This window comes from Phodopus roborovskii, unplaced genomic scaffold, assembly GCF_943737965.1.
Source record: "Phodopus roborovskii unplaced genomic scaffold, PHOROB, whole genome shotgun sequence".
NCBI lineage: Eukaryota > Metazoa > Chordata > Mammalia > Rodentia > Cricetidae > Phodopus > Phodopus roborovskii.
Window position 1 is genome coordinate 20,609,762 of NW_026125052.1, and position 19,155 is coordinate 20,628,916.

The 19,155-nt window shown below is 37.0% G+C and overlaps 1 protein-coding gene across 15 annotated transcripts in view; it reads left to right on the plus strand.

Annotated features, from left to right (window-relative positions):
- Nucleotides 1–19,155, plus strand: part of Tanc2 (tetratricopeptide repeat, ankyrin repeat and coiled-coil containing 2) — a 289,050-nt gene that overhangs the window by 157,487 nt on the left and 112,408 nt on the right. For all 15 annotated transcript variants that reach the window (XM_051178779.1, XM_051178787.1, XM_051178795.1 and 12 more), the window contains 2 exons: nt 4,245–4,431; nt 17,805–18,068. In XM_051178779.1, coding sequence (XP_051034736.1) covers nt 4,245–4,431; nt 17,805–18,068 — 451 coding nt within the window. The remainder of the gene's footprint in view (nt 1–4,244; nt 4,432–17,804; nt 18,069–19,155) is intronic.

Sequence of the window (19,155 nt, forward strand, 5' to 3'; positions counted from 1 at the left end):
CCCTCGAGCTAGTGGGCTGAGATTGTATAAGGAAACAACCTGAGCAAGCTAGCAGGAACAAACCAGTAAGCAGCACTCCTCCATGGCATCTGTTTGAGTTCCTTCCTTCAGGTTCCTACTCTGAAATAAATGTCTTTCTCAAGTTACCTTTAGTCTTTATCTGAGTAATAGAAACCGAACTAGTTCAGTGCCTTGTAGTAAAATATTTTATTCAAGTCTGGAGAGATGTCTTGACCTACCCCAGTCCTGAGAACCAAACCTAGAACCTTGTGCTTGCTAGGCAAGTGCTTTATCACTGAGGTAACTCAAATACCTCATGTGACTGTCCTAATGAACACTGTCATGATACCCTCCTCCTTGTAGCCAACTACTTCATTTTTTTCTTCAAAGATGCTTTTGAGACTCTTCATGTCACTGTGACTTCAAATCAAGTCACAAGCATGTTGACTGTGCCTTACTTTTAAATATATTTGTAAGACCATATCTTCAAATAAAACTCTAAAACCTAAGGCTGGGAATAGCTAGTGGTAGAGTGCTTGCCCAGCAAACAAAAGGGTCTGGATTAATTTTTAGCCTCCCACCAAAAAAGAGAAGAAGGACAACAAGGTAACAGGATTATTGCAACAATAATACTTCATAAGCTGAAAGTGCCATATAAAGAAAAATATACAGTATAATTAGTATGTAAAATGCGTAAGACTATGGTTCAGAGGATTTTATTTCATTACCTTCATAGTTTTGGTAATTTCATTTCATTATTATGTATTTGTGTATTATGGCAGGAGTGTGCCGTGGCACATCTGTAGAGTTCAGAGGACAACTTGTGGGAGTCAATTCTCTCCTTTCACCATGTGGGTCCCAGGAGTCAAACTCAGGTCCATCAGGCTTGGCAGCAAGAGTTTTTACTTGCTGAGCCATCTCCCTGGCCCCACCTCCACATTTCTTTCTTTTCTTCTTATTAAGTCTGTATGGGTGTTTTGCCTGCGGGTAAGAAATAAGTGAAAATATACAATAATATTTAAAAACTTACCAGGTAGTGGTAACCTTTAATCCCAGCACTCTGGAGGCAGAGGCAGGCGGATCTCTGTGAGTTTAAGGCCAGCCTGGTCTACAGAGTGAATTCCAGGACAGCCTCCAAAGCTACATAGAAACCCTGTCTCAAAAAAACAAAAACAAACAAAACAAACCTGTTAAGCATTACATAAATGTAAACAATAACGACAATTATAGCTTCTTGAAAAATAATATTTTTAACTGTTTTGGAACACAGGAGTTTCTCTGTTGTCCACCAGAACTTGTAGTCTAGGCAGATTATTAAGAACTAGGAGGTCATGATCTTTGGTAACTTCCTTCTGAGCTAAATACATCTTGGACTACTACATTCAGGAAGACTTTATAGTACAGGTGTCCCAGGTTAGTAATATGGTGACAGAATCTAATGGGCAGGTTGAAATAGATCATTTTCTGTAAAAGAACAATTACTGAAAGTGATAATTAACTCATTTCATTCTTCTTTCACCAGTCCCTAAGGTGCTAGGATGAATGTTAAGTTTCACCTTCAGTTTGCCTGCATTTTTAAAGTATTATGATTGTAAAAATGTATGTGTGTGCATGATGTGTGTATGTATAAAAAGTACATGTGTGGAGTAGCACATGTATAGGCATGAATGTGTAGAGAAGTCAGAGGACAACTTATATGGAGCCAATTCTCTCTTTCCATCACCTGAGTTCCAGGGACCAGACTGAAGGCATCCGGCCTGCACCAAAATGTTTCCACTGTGCCATCTCACCGGCCACTTGCCTGTATTTGTGGTCCAGATTGTAAACTTCATTTGCTCCCTCTGGAGAATGTTGAGGACAGATTGGAAAACTGCTAAAAGCTTGTAGAATTGGAGTAACTTAATTAGATATTCATTTGGCCTGCAGCAAGGAAAATAATATCTGTATCTTGTCACTAGTCTTCATATATAAATGTAAGGCCATCTTTTAATTCTTACACCTTGAACAGTTTTTGAGTTTCTAAACAATTTATGACTTTTGCTTTTATATTTAAGGCTATTAAAGCATGTTCTATGACACTTGCTTTACTTTGTAGAAAATAACATAAAAATCATGTTTGGGGTTCACCTTCACATGGACTATGTTATATATGTGATATACTGCCTATTGACAAAGATCAGAATGAGAATCTTGTGTACAAACAAAAATTGGTTGTTAACAATGGATTCATACCAAAGTAAAACTTTTTTTTAGTGTATGACAAATGTAGATATATACAACATAAAATATGGAGTGCAGTTCATTCCATTGGTCCATAAGCTATATGAGCTAATGCACGAAGGGTAAAATTGTGTATTGACCTTTCTATAATGGTTGGGAGTAGGCTAGTCCCTTTACCATTTTCTACAATGGTTAGAATGGCATGTGTCACCAAGGTGGCTTCCTGGGTGAGAGGTGGAAGGAGTTTAACATACTCTGTCCCTCAAGCCCCAGCAAGAGCAGGAGAGTGAAATCACCTTCCTTCCTTCCTTCCTTCCTTCCTTCCTTCCTTCCTTCCTTCTTTCCTTCCTTCCTTCCTTCCTTCCTTCCTTCCCTTCTCAAGATCCTCTTGCCAGGGAGGCCAGAGATGACCCTCTCTCCCACAGTGCTGAAGCCTTTGTGTTGTGTTTGTGAGCCATCCTACATGTAAGGGAAATGAACATCTGGCCTTCAAAAAAAAAATGTGTTGAATTTTTAAGTTGAGGTGCTAAAGGGCACAGTATATGTTAGTTTTGTTGGAGCTTTTTTTGGGGGGGGGTGGGTTTTGTTTTTTTTTTTGTTTTGTTTTTTGTTTTTTTTTTTTTTAATGGCCTATAAGTCATTTTGCTGCACTCCCAATTAAAAGCCATTGCTCTAATGACCGATAGTGATGTTTTAAAAGGACAAAAGTTACAAAGAAATTGAAACTCCTCTTTTCTCTGGAGAAATACTATATAATAGAAGAAATTTACCTCATTGATCAGTTCCTAATATCACTGATATGATTGAAAGGATTTATTTGGTTGTAGTGTAATGAAACTGTTATTTTTGTTTAAGTCAAATGTATCTTTTATGACAAGGTATAGTACAGAAACTAAAATCTAACACAGATTGAACATAGATAATTAAACAGAGGGGATTGCATCCACAAATCCTTATTAAATTAGTTGAAGATTGGTAATATTCATGCAGCTATTAATCAACACATTCTCTAGTTAGTAAATGTAGATTCTTGGTTTCAGCAAAGAGACTTGATGGAGACTGTATGTACAAAGTTGAAAGGCTTCTTTTAAATTTAATATTTAAACATGGGAAAATTTATCATTAGTGCTTCTTCAAGTAATTTCACCTTTGATCACTTATGACGTATATAACTAGGATAAAATTACTGCTTGACAAAAAAGGACTTTTATTCACTACATCAGTAATTTTGGCAAGGTAGAAAGAGCTGAAGAAAAAAATTGGATCTCTCATTAGTTGGACAAACCAGGATATATTGCTATCAGCATTTTGGTAATTTTTAGTTCCTTCATATTAAAATCTTACCAAGGAGAACTGGGCATAATGGTGCACTCATGCAATAGGAGAACCTGGGAGGTGGAGGCAAGTGAATCAGTAGTTCAGAGTCATCACCCTCCGGAGACCTAGGGAGATGGTCATCTCAGGCATAAGCGTTATTCAAGATGTAGACGTTTCTTCACACATTAATCTCTTATTACAAGGAATGATTTTTTTTTTAGTTAAATAAACATCATTTACTCTGTGTTACTAGAGAAGCTTATACAATAAGGTATTTTGCCCTGTGTATCAAAAAGTCATTAAGAAATTTTTAAATTTTCCTCAGCTGCAGAGTTTCCCTTTATCTAGCCAAAGAAGGTTTTTAACCAGACAAGGTTCCAAGCCTTCTGGAAATTTTTGTTGATTGGAAATAGCACTTTGTGCTTAAAAAGCCATTTCTGCTAGTGAACAGAAATGCCACTGGTAATTCCTAAAGCAGAAAAACTAGCCACAACTAGCCACAAGCCTCTGTTCATATGAAGTGGTCAAGTTTTATCTTAATTGTAGACCATGGGATCTTATCCTGGAAAGCAAAAATAAAGTCAGTGTGTCAGCTGTAAAGGCTACATGGATATTTGTTGATTGTTTTTTTTACCGTTATTATTTGGCCTTGAGATACATTTTAACAGCTGATTAGTTGATCTGACCTTGTACTGACGACTTTTCAGACCTCAGCAATGACACAGCGGATAAGTCCCTGCTCCACTCTCACTAGCAGCACCGCCTCTCCACCAGCCAGCAGCCCCTGCTCTACGCTCCCACCAGTCAGTGCAAACACAGCTGCCAAGGACTGCAGCTATGGGGCCGTCACCAGCCCCACCTCCACCCTGGAAAGCAGGGACAGTGGCATCATTGGTGAGTTTCTTTTTATAATAATCAGTTTGTTATCTTTTCATTCCTTTTAAATGCAAGCTTAAGATTTTCAGAGGTATATTTGGGGATGTATATGTATATGTATACATACATATGTAAACTTGCCCTGTAAAATATTGTTAACTGTGGTTCTTATTTGATAACTATTTTGTTATATATTTCACTATGTTAGAGTTAAAACCCTTCTTTTTATTTTAGACAGAAAAGGGGAGATGATGGAAGATGTCATTCTGTAAATGTGTTTCTCTTATTGGTTAATGAATAAAACACTGTTGCTCAATAGGAAAGCAAGATAGGCGGGATTAGGAGACTAGGTGGACAGAGGAAGAAGTAGGGAGGAGATTAAAGATGTAGGACCAACAGGGTAAAACTCCAGGCCCTCTCTCCGGTAAGATAAGACCATGTGGAAATACTTAGATTATTAGAAATGGGTTAATATTTAAGATAGCTACCTAATAAGTAACTAGTAACTGGCCAACAGCTTTATATCTAATACAGTGTCTCTGTGTGTTATTTGGGGCTGGTGCAGCTCTGGGACCAGGCCAGTGAAAAAAACATACTCGTAACATTGTCCTTTTTAAAATGGTGAATGGATAAAGGTCAACAGAATGAGAAACAATCATTTCTATTTAATCACTTTTTTTCAGGCCTTACTTGACAAGATATAGAATGTTCTATACACTGGTTTCTGTGAACTCCCATTCTTACATCTCTGCTGTCACAGTAATTGTCCAGAAAAGTTCATTCTTCACTGGTGTAGTAGAATTTTGTGAAAACAAAGAAAGGAGATTAAGATTGAATGGCTAAAGATCTGCAATTTGTGTTGTCCTGGGATCTCTTTGTTTCATGAGTGCATTGGTTCTTTGATGACCTGGTTTTTCTTACCAATAGGACACCCTGACTTCTGCCCTTAACAAAGTAGAATAAGTTGTTCTGTTGCTTATGAATCTGGGACCTTAGACCAATGTGTTCTTATGACAAGGAAAAAACAAAACAAAAACAAAAACAAATGCTGCGGGTTATTATGGAGACGTGGAGCTCTGAGCCTAGGTCCAGTGATCACTCCAAGTCCCCACCTACAAGGTGGTTTACTGCTGAACACAGCCCAAAAGTGTGAATCTATAGGAGGGAGAGTAAATGCTTTACCCTTTCCTCTCCAGAGCACAACTCAGTGCTTCGTTTGTCTTCCACCCTCTCCAGCCCACCTCATGGCTTTGACATCTTCCACTTTTGGGTCTCAGACCCAAAGTCGGCTTAAACTGGATTTTTGTCTAGAATCAACTCCCAGTATCCAAAGAAAGAAATCTTCTAGAGTGAACATAGTGCTCACACCGATAAGATGTCCTTGACATTCTGGCCCTCAACCCCCTACACTGGACAAGCAGTGGGAACAGAGAGGCACTCTTAATAGACTACAGCTGTAACCCAGCTCATATCCAGAGAATTCTAACAGTAGAGCAATAGAAGCCCTTCCAATTCTTTGCCTCTTTCCCCCTGGTTTTCTTATTGCCATATTTAAATACTACTTTTACTTTATATTTTGGAATCTTTTGAGTTCTTATTCCTCTTTTCTATAACTTTATATATATATATATATATATATATATTTCTTTATTTCTCCAACTCTGTGAAGCTGTGATTCTTTGCCTGTCTAAAACACCTGATGGTCTAAGAACTGAATGGCCAATATCGAGGCAGGAACAAGAATAAGCGGGGCTGGCAGGCAGAGCACATAAATAGAAAGAAATGAGGAAGAAAGGAACAAGGAGGGAACAAGGGGAGAGGACATTAGGGGCCAGCCACCCCACCAGCCATGGAGTAAGAGTGAAAGTAAGATTTACAGGAGAGATAAAAGCCCAGAGGCAAAAGGTAGTTGAAATGATTTAAGAAAAGCTAGCAAGAAACAAGCTAATTAGGCCTCTGTGAGTGATTTATTTGGGAGCTTAGTGGTGAGTCCCTCAAAAAGCCAAGAGAGTAACTACTAAAAATCACACAACAAAATGGCACCCCATGTTGGGGACCAACTCTTCTCTTTGTAAGTCATTTCAGCCTTTTGTGCCAAGGCTATCCGAATCAGCAACTGAAACTCAGATACTATTAGCAGTGGCTAGACCGCATGAGCCACAACCTGAGGGAATTCTGTTCCGTCAGACACCAATTCTTCCATACCTACAAGAGAATTTACCTAAATCTCTGACCCTTCAAAGAACTGTAGATTCAGAGGTTCAGGTGGGATTCTGCCCTTCAGAGAGCTGAACAGCAAGTATTTCCAGAAGCTCCTCACCCCTCCTTAAAAACCCTTCTCCACCTGGCTCCTCCTTAACACTTCCTGTCAGCTCATTGCTATCACAGCCTCCTGACCTCCAGTTGACTTTTATTTAATCAAACACATCTTTGCATCATTAAACAAATGTTCCAGAGCATAAACAAAAGTAATGCATGTTATCATAATATTCTACAACATTCCTTTTCTTTAACTTCTTTTTTTCTCTTTCCCCTCCTTTATTTTATTAATTTTTAAAGCATAATTTATGCTCCATTATTTCTTGCCACTTTCCATGGTCACTCATTGTGCAATAGTTGTCTTTAATTGATTGTTTACATTGTTTCCCTCTGTGTTTGTTTGGGTGGTGCTGCCATTGGAGCAGCCTGTTTTGCCCTCTTGAGTGGTTTGGGTGCCTCAAACAAAAGATGCTCACTAAGAAGACCCATATAAGATCAGAAGAATACCCATGCAAATTAGTGCACAGGTGTCAACAGAAACACAAGAAATCTGAAAAGACAAGGCAGATTCACTCCTAAAGTTCACAACTTTTCAGAAACCTAATATGAAGATATTTGATGGTTGAAATGCCAAAGAATGCACAAATGTCATTCTAAAAATAATCAGTAACCTCAAAGAAGATTAAAAGAAATGAGTGAAGTAAAAGTCCATAGAAGACCAGGACAACAAACTCAGTAACTAAGTGGAAAAACAGCAAAAAGATTCTAAAGGGGAGGAAGAAAACCAACAAATGAGAGTATTTCGAGTAAAAGTCTCAGTAAGTTCAATAGGACTGAAGAGATGGCTCAGTCAGTAGAATGCTTGTGAGGACAACAGTTTGATACTCAGAACTCACATTTTAAAAACAAAAACAAACAGGCTTGATGGCGCATACAAGTAATGCCAATGCTGGGAAAGCAGAGATGGTGATCCCTGGGCTTTCCTTAGCTGGCTAGCCTAGCCTGCTTGGTAATTTCCAGGCCAGTAAGAGACTTATCTCCACACTCACACACAAAAGGCAGGGCTGAGAAGATGTGAAAAGTAGAGCTGTAAATGTGAGGATCTTCATTCAAGACTCCAACTCCCATGTTGGCTAGTTTTTGTTTGTTTGTTTTTAATCAGATGTAACAGTGCACATATATAATCCAGTGCTGATCTGTAACACAAATAATAAGAACTCAGAGACAGATATTAGGTTTCAAGCTGAAGATCAGAGAAGCAAAGCAGCCAGCCAGTAGCTCTTACCTCTACCAAAGCTGAAATGGAGATCCTATCCTCACTGTGACTGGAAACTATATCTCCCCTGAGAGAGACCCTTTGCTTCTTCCTTGTATACTTCTCTAGTGCTGGAAATAAAGGCATGAGTTCTGTTACTCTTTTAGACTAATTCACCTCATGTAGCCCAGGGTGGCCTTGAACTCACAGAGATCCATCTGCCTCTCTATCCCAAGTGCTGTGATTAAAGACACACACACACACACAATAAGTGTGTGTGTGTAAATATATATATATATATATATATATATATATATATATATATATATTAGGCCAAATATATATATATATTTGGCCTAGTCCCAAACTCATCATTTTATTGAGTCCTGTTTGTTGTGTTTCCGGATCTTTGCCTTTGTCATCTGCGACATTTTGCTGACACTCCTCTCTAGTTAAAAGGGATCCTAGACAGGGAGAAAAGCTGAGAACCATGAGACCTAGTAGCCACATGGACAATGAATGTGGACCCTCTACCTGTTAGCACATAACCATCCCTGCAAATACCCTGAGAACACTGACATTCAGAACATCTCAATGTGCTGGAATTGTACACATCAGTGAGGATCAGGAGATGAATCCCAATTTGCTCGTTTAGAGGATGGACCATGCTGCCTGGATGTTTAAACAGTGAGACCTGCATGATCTTAAGTCCTTGCTTTCCTGCACAACATGATCTCTGTTTGAGGACCCATTTGCAACATCTTAGTGTCATTATTGCACTATTAAGTATATTTTAACAAATAGTTTGAGATACGTTCTTCCAATAAGAACTGAAGTATAAAGCTTTGTTTATACTTTGAGAAGAGAAACTGCCTACTTAAGGAAGTTGGGCTTTGTTCCTAAATGTAAGTGGGTTTTCTGTGTATTTCTTTTCTACCTGACAACCAGACAATGAAAATGTCATAGTCTAGAGCCAACATTACATAAAATAAGGAGGAAGTCTAAAATATAGACAGTAAGACTGGGAGTTGCCTTAGAGCATCCATGTGCAGGAAAGTCTGGACAACAGCCCCTGCAAGACCCCAGACTTAAAACAATAAATGTGAATCTTCACACTTCTGATCTCAAAAGAATTTAACTAAAAGTCACCGATCATACTGAGAGGTCATTGCCAAATTGCTAAAGTGAATTTTCCACTGAGCAATGTGGTTTCATGATTCCTTCACTGACAGTGTATAGACTGCAAGTTGCATCATCCTGCCAGCACTATAAAGACCTGATTCTGATGCTTCAAGGGAGAAAGTACAGAAGCTTAGAAAACAGTCATTGACAAAGGAAGAATTCACAAAAATGTAACCAGAGCTGGATTTTGCAATATTCAAGAAGACATTTGCAATACATGATGTGTTCCTGTGTCGTGTTACAGCACATTCCTATTTTAGGAAAAGATTTAAATCTCCATATCTTCTTGGAATATAGTCAAGATTTGAGTGTGTGAGGAAAAAAGAAAAATAAAGATTCCTTCAAAAATATGATTAAATCAAGAGCTAGAGTAATTGCTTCAGGACTGATTCCTTTGAGCAAGAGTGAACATTCCTTTTGTCTGTCATTACTGAGTTGGGAATGCGTCTGTTACAGCCAGATGACAAGCTCCTACAGAATACAGAAGGTGATTACAGTACGATTGGTTCTTCATAGTATGCTTTAGGAACATGGGGTTCTACAGATATATGCAAATGAAAACTGTAATTAAGAACATTAAATACAAGTTAAAAGAAAATTTTCTATTGACAGCATAGAAAACAAAATACTTTTATATAAGCAAAGCATTTTTAAATATTTTTGTCAAATCAATGATAATAAACTTTTACAGGAAAAGAAATGAACAAGCATTACACATCTAAAAAGTCCAGTATTCAGGAGGGTGAGGCAGAAAGACTGAAGGTCTAGGCAAGCAAGGGCTACACAACAAGACCCTATTTCAGGGCATGGGGGGAAATAAAGAAAAATAAAAAGTCCCTGTAATGTTTTAGTTATTTGGTGTTTCTGTGTGCACACATGTGCTTATATACTAATGACTAAGGACAGAACATGATGCCATGGCACACATGTGGGATCAGTTTTCTACTTCCACCTTGACATGGGTTCCAGGGATTGCACTCAGGGTGCTGAGCTTGTATGGCAAATGTCTTTTACCCAATGAGCCATGGAGTTAACCGCTAGATTTCTCTCTAGACTCCAGAAATTTTGGCTGTTAACCAACCATGAGTAAGCACTTAGGGATAAAAAATAAATGGAGAATGATTATTTCCATAATTTAAGGCTAGAGAGTATTCCCCTCATCACTGTACATGTAAATTCTCATTTATCCTTAGACAAAATTATTTGTTTTATCTTCCTGGGTTGCAAGTACAGTACAGAGTTTAATTAGTAATGTTCCTTAGTATATGCAGATTAGTCTGTGTAAAGCTTTTCTCAGTTTGTTACTTTCCCTTTACCCTCAATCCCTTCTCATTGTAGGTATTCTATTTATATAACTTCTTAGATTTTAATGTTGCCTGTCAAAGTATATGTTACTGTGGTATGTGTGTTTGTGTATGTGTGAAATATACAAGCCAGGAGGTGTTGGCATATGCCTTTAATCCCAGCACTACTCTGGAGGCAGAGGCAGGTGGATCTCTGTGAATTCGAGGCCAGCCTGATCTACAAAATGAGTTCCAGAACAGGCTCCAAAGCAACAGAGAAACCCAGGCTCAAAAAAAAAAAAAAAAAGTTTCAAACTTTAAACAGCACATTACTTATCCCACTTCCCTTTGTTTTGGTCAGTAGCCAGTACCAGGTTTCCAAGCATCTGTGAAGATAAGCATAGAGTGGTTCAGTCTGGCTGTACAATAACTATGTATACTCTACTACCATAAAAATAGATTTCTTCTTAGTCTTAGGAAACTGAGATTAAAAAGTAATTGCTCCCAGGATGTCTTAGTTAGGGTTACTGTTGCTGTGATTGAACATCATGACTAAAAACAACTTGGAGAGGAAAGGGTTTACTTGGCTTAGGTATCCAGAGTCACTGTTCACTGAGGGAAGCCAAGGAAGAACCTCAAAGTGAGCAGGACCCTGGAGCAGGAGCTGATGCAGAGACCACCCAGGATGGCTGCTTACTAAATTGCTTCTCTTGGCTTGCTCATCATGCTTCCTTATAGAATCCAGGACCACCAACCACCGGTAGTCCTGTCTACAATTGCCTTGGCCTTCCCACATCAATTACTTACTAAAGAAATGCTCTACAGGTTTACCTACAGCCTGATCTTATGAAGGCATTTTCTCAGTTGAGGTTTCCTCCTCTCAGATGACTATAGCTTGTGTCAAGTTGACATTAGTTCATACAGGTTAGATGTGTGACCCAGCATTAGATATAAAAGGCAAAGCCAAGGCTGACAGGTCTGTATGACTTCAAAACTTACAGTTCTAACTATTACAGTAAATTCTATAACTCTAAAATTGCTTTCAGGAACATGACTCAAAATTTTTACCTGTCATTAAATTTTAGTTATGGGCTAGCAATATGGATCAATAGGTAATGGAAGGAACTTTCTGCCAAGCCTGACAGCCTGGGATCCACATGATGTAAGGAAAGAACTCTGTAACATTTCCTCTGACCTCCACACTTATGCCATGACATGCACAGTGCCATAAACATACACACACTGGATGGATGGATGGATGGATGGATGGATGGATGGATGGATGGATGGATGTGAAAAATTAGTCATAGAGGAGAGTAATAAATCAATATAATCTAATATTGTACAAAATGAAATATGCAAACCCAATTTTAAATTATACAAGATTTGAATAGCTGTTTCACCATAAAAGCAATAGGTAAATAACTTAATAATCCCATGGAAAATACTTATTATCATTATCCCTACTGATTACTAGGAAGTACAAATTAATCACATACTCCAGAGCTAAAAAATGGCAGTTTAAGGGGGAAAAAAATCCAGATGTGACAAGATAGCACCATACATTACTCATAGGAATGTAAAAGTGATATTGTTACCTAGAGAGCTAATTTGGCTGTTTTTTACAAAATTATTCTTTTTTTTTTTTTCTTTTTCTTGGGGGGGTGGATAAGGCAAGTGTAGGACTTGTTATGTAGCCAAGAAAGAACTTGAACTCATGATCTTCCTGCTTCTGCCTCACACTGGAATTACAGGTATGCCCCACAATGCTCATCCCTAGCAATTTTACTCTTACGAATCAACTCAGATCAGAGACATAGCACATGACTGTAATTCTATCATTTGGGAAGCTGGGGCAGGAGGATTTCCATGACTTTGAGGCCACTATGGGCTATATAATGAGTTCAAGGCCAGCTTAAGCTACAGAGTGAAACTCTGACCCAAAAAGTAACAAGGTCAAGCCATCCAATTTTTTCAGCGTGCATCAGGGAGGGGTTCACAGAGTCAAACCCATAGCTTTGAAGCTATTCACAGTTGATAGTTATAGGGGAGGAAAAGTGAGGTTTTTTTCAAGGACGAAGCCCCTGGTAGGTTGCACATGTGCTGATGAGTAGTCCTACACCCATACTGTGCATATACTAGCAGCCCTAAGCGGACTCGGTTTAAAAAAAAAAAAAAAGATTATGTGTGGTGGGATGGTAGAGTAGCAGAGTATGGGAAGATTTGAAGAAACCCAGGAATGGATTTGAGCAAAGCATGTTCAGTACCTCTACTAAATTCTCGAACAATAGATTAAAAACACACACACACACAAAGAAAAGGAAGAAAGAACCCACAACCAGACTAATGGTGCAAACCTGTAATTCCAGCTACTCAGGAGGCTGTAGTTGAGAAGCCTGCTTTTGCAACAGAGTGAACTCAAACATTTTTAACTTAATGATAGCAAAATTGTCTAGCACGTTTGAGACCCTAGGTTCAAGCCTCAATACTACATGGGGATTGAATAAACATGAAGTCTGAATAAATATAAATAAACATGAAGTAAACTCAAATGAAAAGGTTATGTTAATAACAAACAACATTATTCATAATAGCAAAAATAACCCAAATATACATCAAGGTTAAATTACTATACAAAATATGATATCTCTGTACCATGGAATGTTATTTAGCAAGAAAACTAAATATGCTGCTAATAAATTGACCTCAAAAATGAGCTAAGTAAAAGAAGCTAGACACAGAAATGATATAATGTTTGGTCCTAGTTATAGGAAATTCTAGAAAAGGTGAATTTATAGAGATCAAAGTAAATTAATAGTTTGCTAAGACTAGATAAAGAGTGATTAACTATAGGTGGGCACAAAAGAATTGTGTAGGTTAGAAGAAATGTTCTAAAACTGAATTATGATGATAATTGTATCAGTCTATAAATTTACTCACCATTTATTTTATATTATAGTGGGTGTATTTTATGGTATGTAAATTAGATCTCAGTGGATCTGTCTCAAAGTACAGAGGTAATTTTATTCATAACAAACCTGTTTGTAAGACTGTGCAATTCTTGCATCTCCATGCCTCCCTTCCACAAACAGTAATGTACACAGACATGCTATGTGAGCAGTTTTTATTCTGAGATGGTACTTTATTCTACATCAAAGAAAGAAAATGGAGACAGTCTTACTCTTTTGGAACTTTTCCCCACTATTGTTTGTTTTACTGACAAATAACTAAGTATAGAAAAAGTAGGCTTAATGATGTATTAGGAATAGTGGAAAGGACTATGTAAATTTTTCCTTGGGAGAGGGTAATGTTTCCTTTCTAACTTAACTTTTAGAAATGTCGCACATACAGATGTTTAATTTATAAAATGCCAATCTATCTGGCCTGTTATCATGAAAGCATTGAACTTTGTGCAACTGTTAGTGGCGGTATTTAAGGTCATTGCATTCTCTGTTGCTTCACTCAATATGATAACTCCAAATTACTTCAGTTTCCACCATAGACTAGTCAAATATTGCACATATTGGCATGTTGCTGTAAATACCATTTTATTTTGTGATTTTTCTTTCCATATATGGTCTCTTTGCTGCAGAATTGCCTTTCTGAGGTTAAGTATTTGTGATTTGTCCTTTGCATCACCAAATCTTGACACATGCTACCTACTTAGGCAATAACAACTCATCAGATAGGTAGGTAGTTAGAATTATTTAAAAGTTTCCCAAATATTCAAGCAGCATCAATAAACAAAAATGTTTGAAATTTTAAGTGGTGATAGCTATTCAAAGAAATTTTTTGATATTTCATGTGTTGTTTAATTCTTTCTGTGTATATTGATTCTGAGCCAGTAAAACCAACTTAGCCATACTTCTGTGTTTAATTTTAAAAATACAAGTAAGCTCTATAGAAATCATTATGGAATATCCTCAAAAACTAAAAATACAGCTACCATCTGATAGAGTTACAGTGTTCCTAGATTCCCAAAAGAGTCTGTCATCATGCCATAGAAATACTTATACATCCTTGTTATGTTATAGCACTATTTTCAATAACCAGGATAGAACCAGCCTGTATGTCCACCAGCAGATAAATAAGTCAAGTATTAGAGTTGCCACTAATACCTCACAACAAAGTCTATACAAGGCTCTTTTGAGATTTCTTCTGTCAACAGACTTAATTCAAAATTCTTCACTTTAGCCTCGGGCAGACTCTTCAGACTAGGGCAAAAGGCAGCCACTCTTCACCAAAATATCACAAGAATGATTTCTAGGCAACATATTAAAATTCTTCTCTAAAACCTCTCAAGCCAGCTCCCAACATTTCAAATCATTATCAGCACCATTGCCTAGCATGTTCCTGCTAGAATGACCCTTTAAGGAAAGTCCAAATTACTTCAAACAGAAGCATGGTCAGGCCTATGACAGAAATAACCCGGTCCTGGTACCAACTTCTGTCTTATGTTTTTATTGCAATGAAGAGACATCATGACCATGGCAACTCTTATAAATAAAAACATTTAATTGAAGGGGCTCACAGTTTCAGAAGTTCAGTCCATTATTATCATAGCAGGGAACATCATGGTGTGTAGGCAGCTGTAGTGCCAGAGTTGAAAGTCCTTCATTTTGACTCAAAGACAACAGGAAGTTAGCTGACAGTCACAATGAAGGAAGCTTCAGCAAAAGAGACCTCAAAGCCCGCCCCCACAGTGACATACTTCCTCCAACAAGACCACACCTCCTAATAGTGTTACTTCTTTTCAGGGTGATTTTCTTTTAAACCACCACATTTGCTAACTAGTCTAAATTAGTGAAATTGTTATCTAGAGTATCTGAGAACTGGGAAAGATTCATGTCAATAAATGACATGTTGAAATCCTGGAATATTATTGAGAAGGTTGCCTTCTCAAAAGCTGAAAGTTCAAAGGGTTTTTTGTTTGTTTGTTTGTTTGTTTGTTTGTTTTTGGCAATAGCCTTAAAAAGGAAGTCTAATTGGTTTCTTCTACTTGTTTCTCTAACAAAAATAAAAAGCCATTACCAAGACTTAAAATACCTGAATATAATATAATATTAGGAACTGTGTAAACATTATACCAGTACTGACATGCAAACATAAGTTCTATACTTTAGAACTTCACTTATGTATCTCTAAAATATGTCATCATATACTTCTTTTTTTCAAAGTAAATCATTTCTTTACTTAAATGTTTGCCCAGGTAGCATATATATTTATACCCTAGGTAGAAATATTTTTTAGTACAAGTACTATAAAAATTGCAGTGGGGAATGAGCACATTTATTTTCTGCATCTTGTTAACATTTTCAGCATCCTCCAAAACTGCCAGAGCAGCACAGCCAGAAATAGAGTTCACTGCTCCTGTTTCTCTGTGATTTGGAAAAATGGTAGTAGGGCATTAGTCTGTGTCCTCCCACTTGTTTTCTCCTTTTCTCAAGTGAATTATAGAGTTGATAACTAAGTTGTTCGGTTGTTGTTGTTTTTATAAGATTTATTTTTGTGTGTATTGATATTTCACCTTCATGTATGTCTGTATTTCATGTATGTGCCTGGTACCCATGGAGGCTAGAAGAGAGGGTGTCAGGTCTCCTGTGACTGGAGTTCTGGACATAATAAGCTACCATATACTATAAATCTAGGTGCTGGAACCTAGATTCTCTGAAAGGGCAGGCAGTGTTCTTAACTACTGAGTCATCTTTCCAGCTACTTGGTGCAAAATTTTTAAATTTAAATACAAAAATAAAACGCTGAAAGTACAGTAGCTACCCTCTAGAAACATACAATCTGGTGCAGGAAGCAAGGCATTATCAACAAAATAATTGCTACAATGTTAGTAAGTGGTTGAGATGCCAAATAGTTACCTGAAAGGCCCTTGCTTTCTAGTAACCTGGGCAAGATGCCTAATTTTACCTAGCATTACTTCTTCATATGTGCAGTCAGGATAGAAACACCAGTCCTGCTTAGAGTGTTGTATTGATGACCAAATGGAATGTACATTTACACAGTTTAAAAGTTTTAAGTAGGGCTGGGGTATAATTTGGTGGTAGAACATATGCTGAGGTAATGCTACTCCCAAAAAAATACAAGTTACAAAATATTAATTGGAAATTTACTGTTATTACTGCTATTATTAAAGTTTATCTAGTAAGAAATGAACATTACTTAGTACATATCTGAGTTCTACCGGTGTTATTTCCTAACCTCTTGGGCCCCTGAGTTATTTTCAGTCCCTAATTTGTTCTCCATGTTCTTCTTTTAAAACTTTCTGGGTTCCACAGCTGGCTCTTTTTCTAAGTTGCCACCACCTCCTTCACCCTTGGTTTCCACTTACCTTGGTTTATCCTTGTTTACAAAAAAGAGAGACTGGCTAAGGGACAGGAACACAATTTTTCTAGTTAAGTTTCTTTTTCCAGATCCTTTTCCTTTGTGTGGTGGAAAAAAAAATATATCTTGATCTTTTTTTCTTAAAGATTAGATTTTATTTTTTAATTTATCTTCTTTTGTACTATAAAATCCAGAACTCCACTTAAATTTACAGAAAGAAACTTCATTAAATAGGATTATGGAAATTACCCCCTCAGTTTCTTTCTTTTCTTTCTCAATAGACACATTCAAAGTATAGGACGAGAACATGAACTAAGTCTAAAACTCTCCTGGGATTATATATTTTATTCTTTTATAGTTATTACTAAAAATTCAATAATTCAGACTTTACTGCTGTTCATCTTTTCATTTCTGTACAATTATTAGTAAGACTAGATAAAATTCTAGAAGACTTTTCAGATCTAGGTTTAATTAAAATCATTTTTCTTTAGCAAGCCACTTACAAGTGATATGCAAAGAATTAGAACTGAGAAGAATTGGCATAATAAAGGCCTGTGTCACTTTCTTATTTGATCAGGTTGTTTCTACAGTATTAATTTCTGCTTAGTTACTGCTTATTTTAATCATATGTTTTGTTTTTTGGTGTGTGTGTGTGTGTGTGTGTGTGTGTGTGTGTGTGTGTGTGTGTAAACATGAGCCAGGAAATAAAGAAGGAAAAGAAAGAGATGGGGGAAAAGAGAATTTGAATTTGGAGGGACTATTGGTGCTCTGGCAGTCCATAAACATATGCAAATAGCTTTTTGGTAATTCTAAAATTTTAGCATTGATAGGCCTTGTTCTCAGTCCCTTGGCACTGATACATGAATTTGCTTGTTTTGTTTAAATAAAGTGTTAAATATACATAAGATATTATTGTGTAATGGTTTCAGTTATTTAAACTAAACTTCTATGGGTAACATAGTACCTTTGAAAGATGCTAGTAATATTCTCATCTACTAATGAATTTTTAATCATAAACATTTTTTCCTTTGATTATTTTTTAAAACATTTATTTTGTGCTTTTTTTTTTTTTTTTTTAGCTACGTTGACAAATTATTCAGAAAACATGGAGCGCACAAAGTATGTTGGGGAAAGCAGTAAAGAATTGGGATCTGGGGGAAACCTAAAACCATGGCAGTCTCAGAAATCCAGCATGGACTCCTGTCTGTATCGAGTAGATGAAAACATGACTGCCTCCACATACAGTCTGAATAAGATCCAAGAGAGGAGTCTGGAAACAGTTTTATCCCAATCAGTACAGTCTATCCCTTTGTATCTCATGCCTCGACCAAATTCAGTAGCAGGTAAGTTGGTTTTTGTTTTTGTTTTTTAACACTATTTTGCTGAATATGTAATGAATAAAACAAGACAGGTTATCCATTTGTGTTTCAGTAACATACATGTCTGAACCTAGTGGTTTACTAGTTCTCCCATGATTTTCAGAAACAACAAAATCACAAAGAGGGCCAATAAAGTATATAAACTAGTTAGTCTCAATGTAAAAATTTTAAGGGCTGGGGATAAAGCTGAGTGGTATAGCATTTACATTGCATGCATGAGGTCTTGGGTTCGGTTCCCAGTAATGTAACAAAAAAGAATTTTATTTTGAGGTTTTAGCTTTTAAAATTTGAGTTTTAATAACCATTATTTAGATGAACCATATTCTGGTAGTTTGAATATCAGAAGTCATCATCCATTGCTTGAGGGTATAACAAATGAGCAGGCAAAGAAACCTAGCTGCTTCTTTCTCCCGGTTCAGTATTTTCACAAAACCTTTGCTGTCTTAGTATAGAAGATCAGATACCTTCATTTCCCAATTTAAATACCACTGGCAGGCTCAGTCATAAAAGAATGATACAGGGGAATAAATAACTGAAATACTAAGTCATTTTTTCCCCCTCAGTAAACTACACAGGAATGATGTCAGGGATATTTTTAATACAGCTATGTTGCTATTTAATGATTAAAACCTGGATTTTTACAGAAATAGCCATCCTGACATTTTTTTCAAAATGTATCATCTGCACATTGTCCACACTACAAAATAAAAATTGTGTGTGCCTTTCCCTCTCTCCAGATTAATGTCTTGACAGATATAGTTCGTGAGGTGGAATAATAAAACATTTATTGTCATTAGACTCACTTTCCAGGGATGTTATTAGTTATGCAGCCAGGTGTGGTGACACCCACCTATAGTTCTAGTATTCTGGAGGTAGAGACAAAGGGTCAGTAATTGAAGGCCATGCTCAGCTACATAGTAAGTTCCAGACCAGCATGGGCACAAACACAAGACTCTATTCCAAAACCAACAGTGAAATGATTCATTATGTTGGTGCTGACTTCTCAACACTTGCTTCACTTCCTGCCTACTCTTTTGGTTCTGACCTCTGG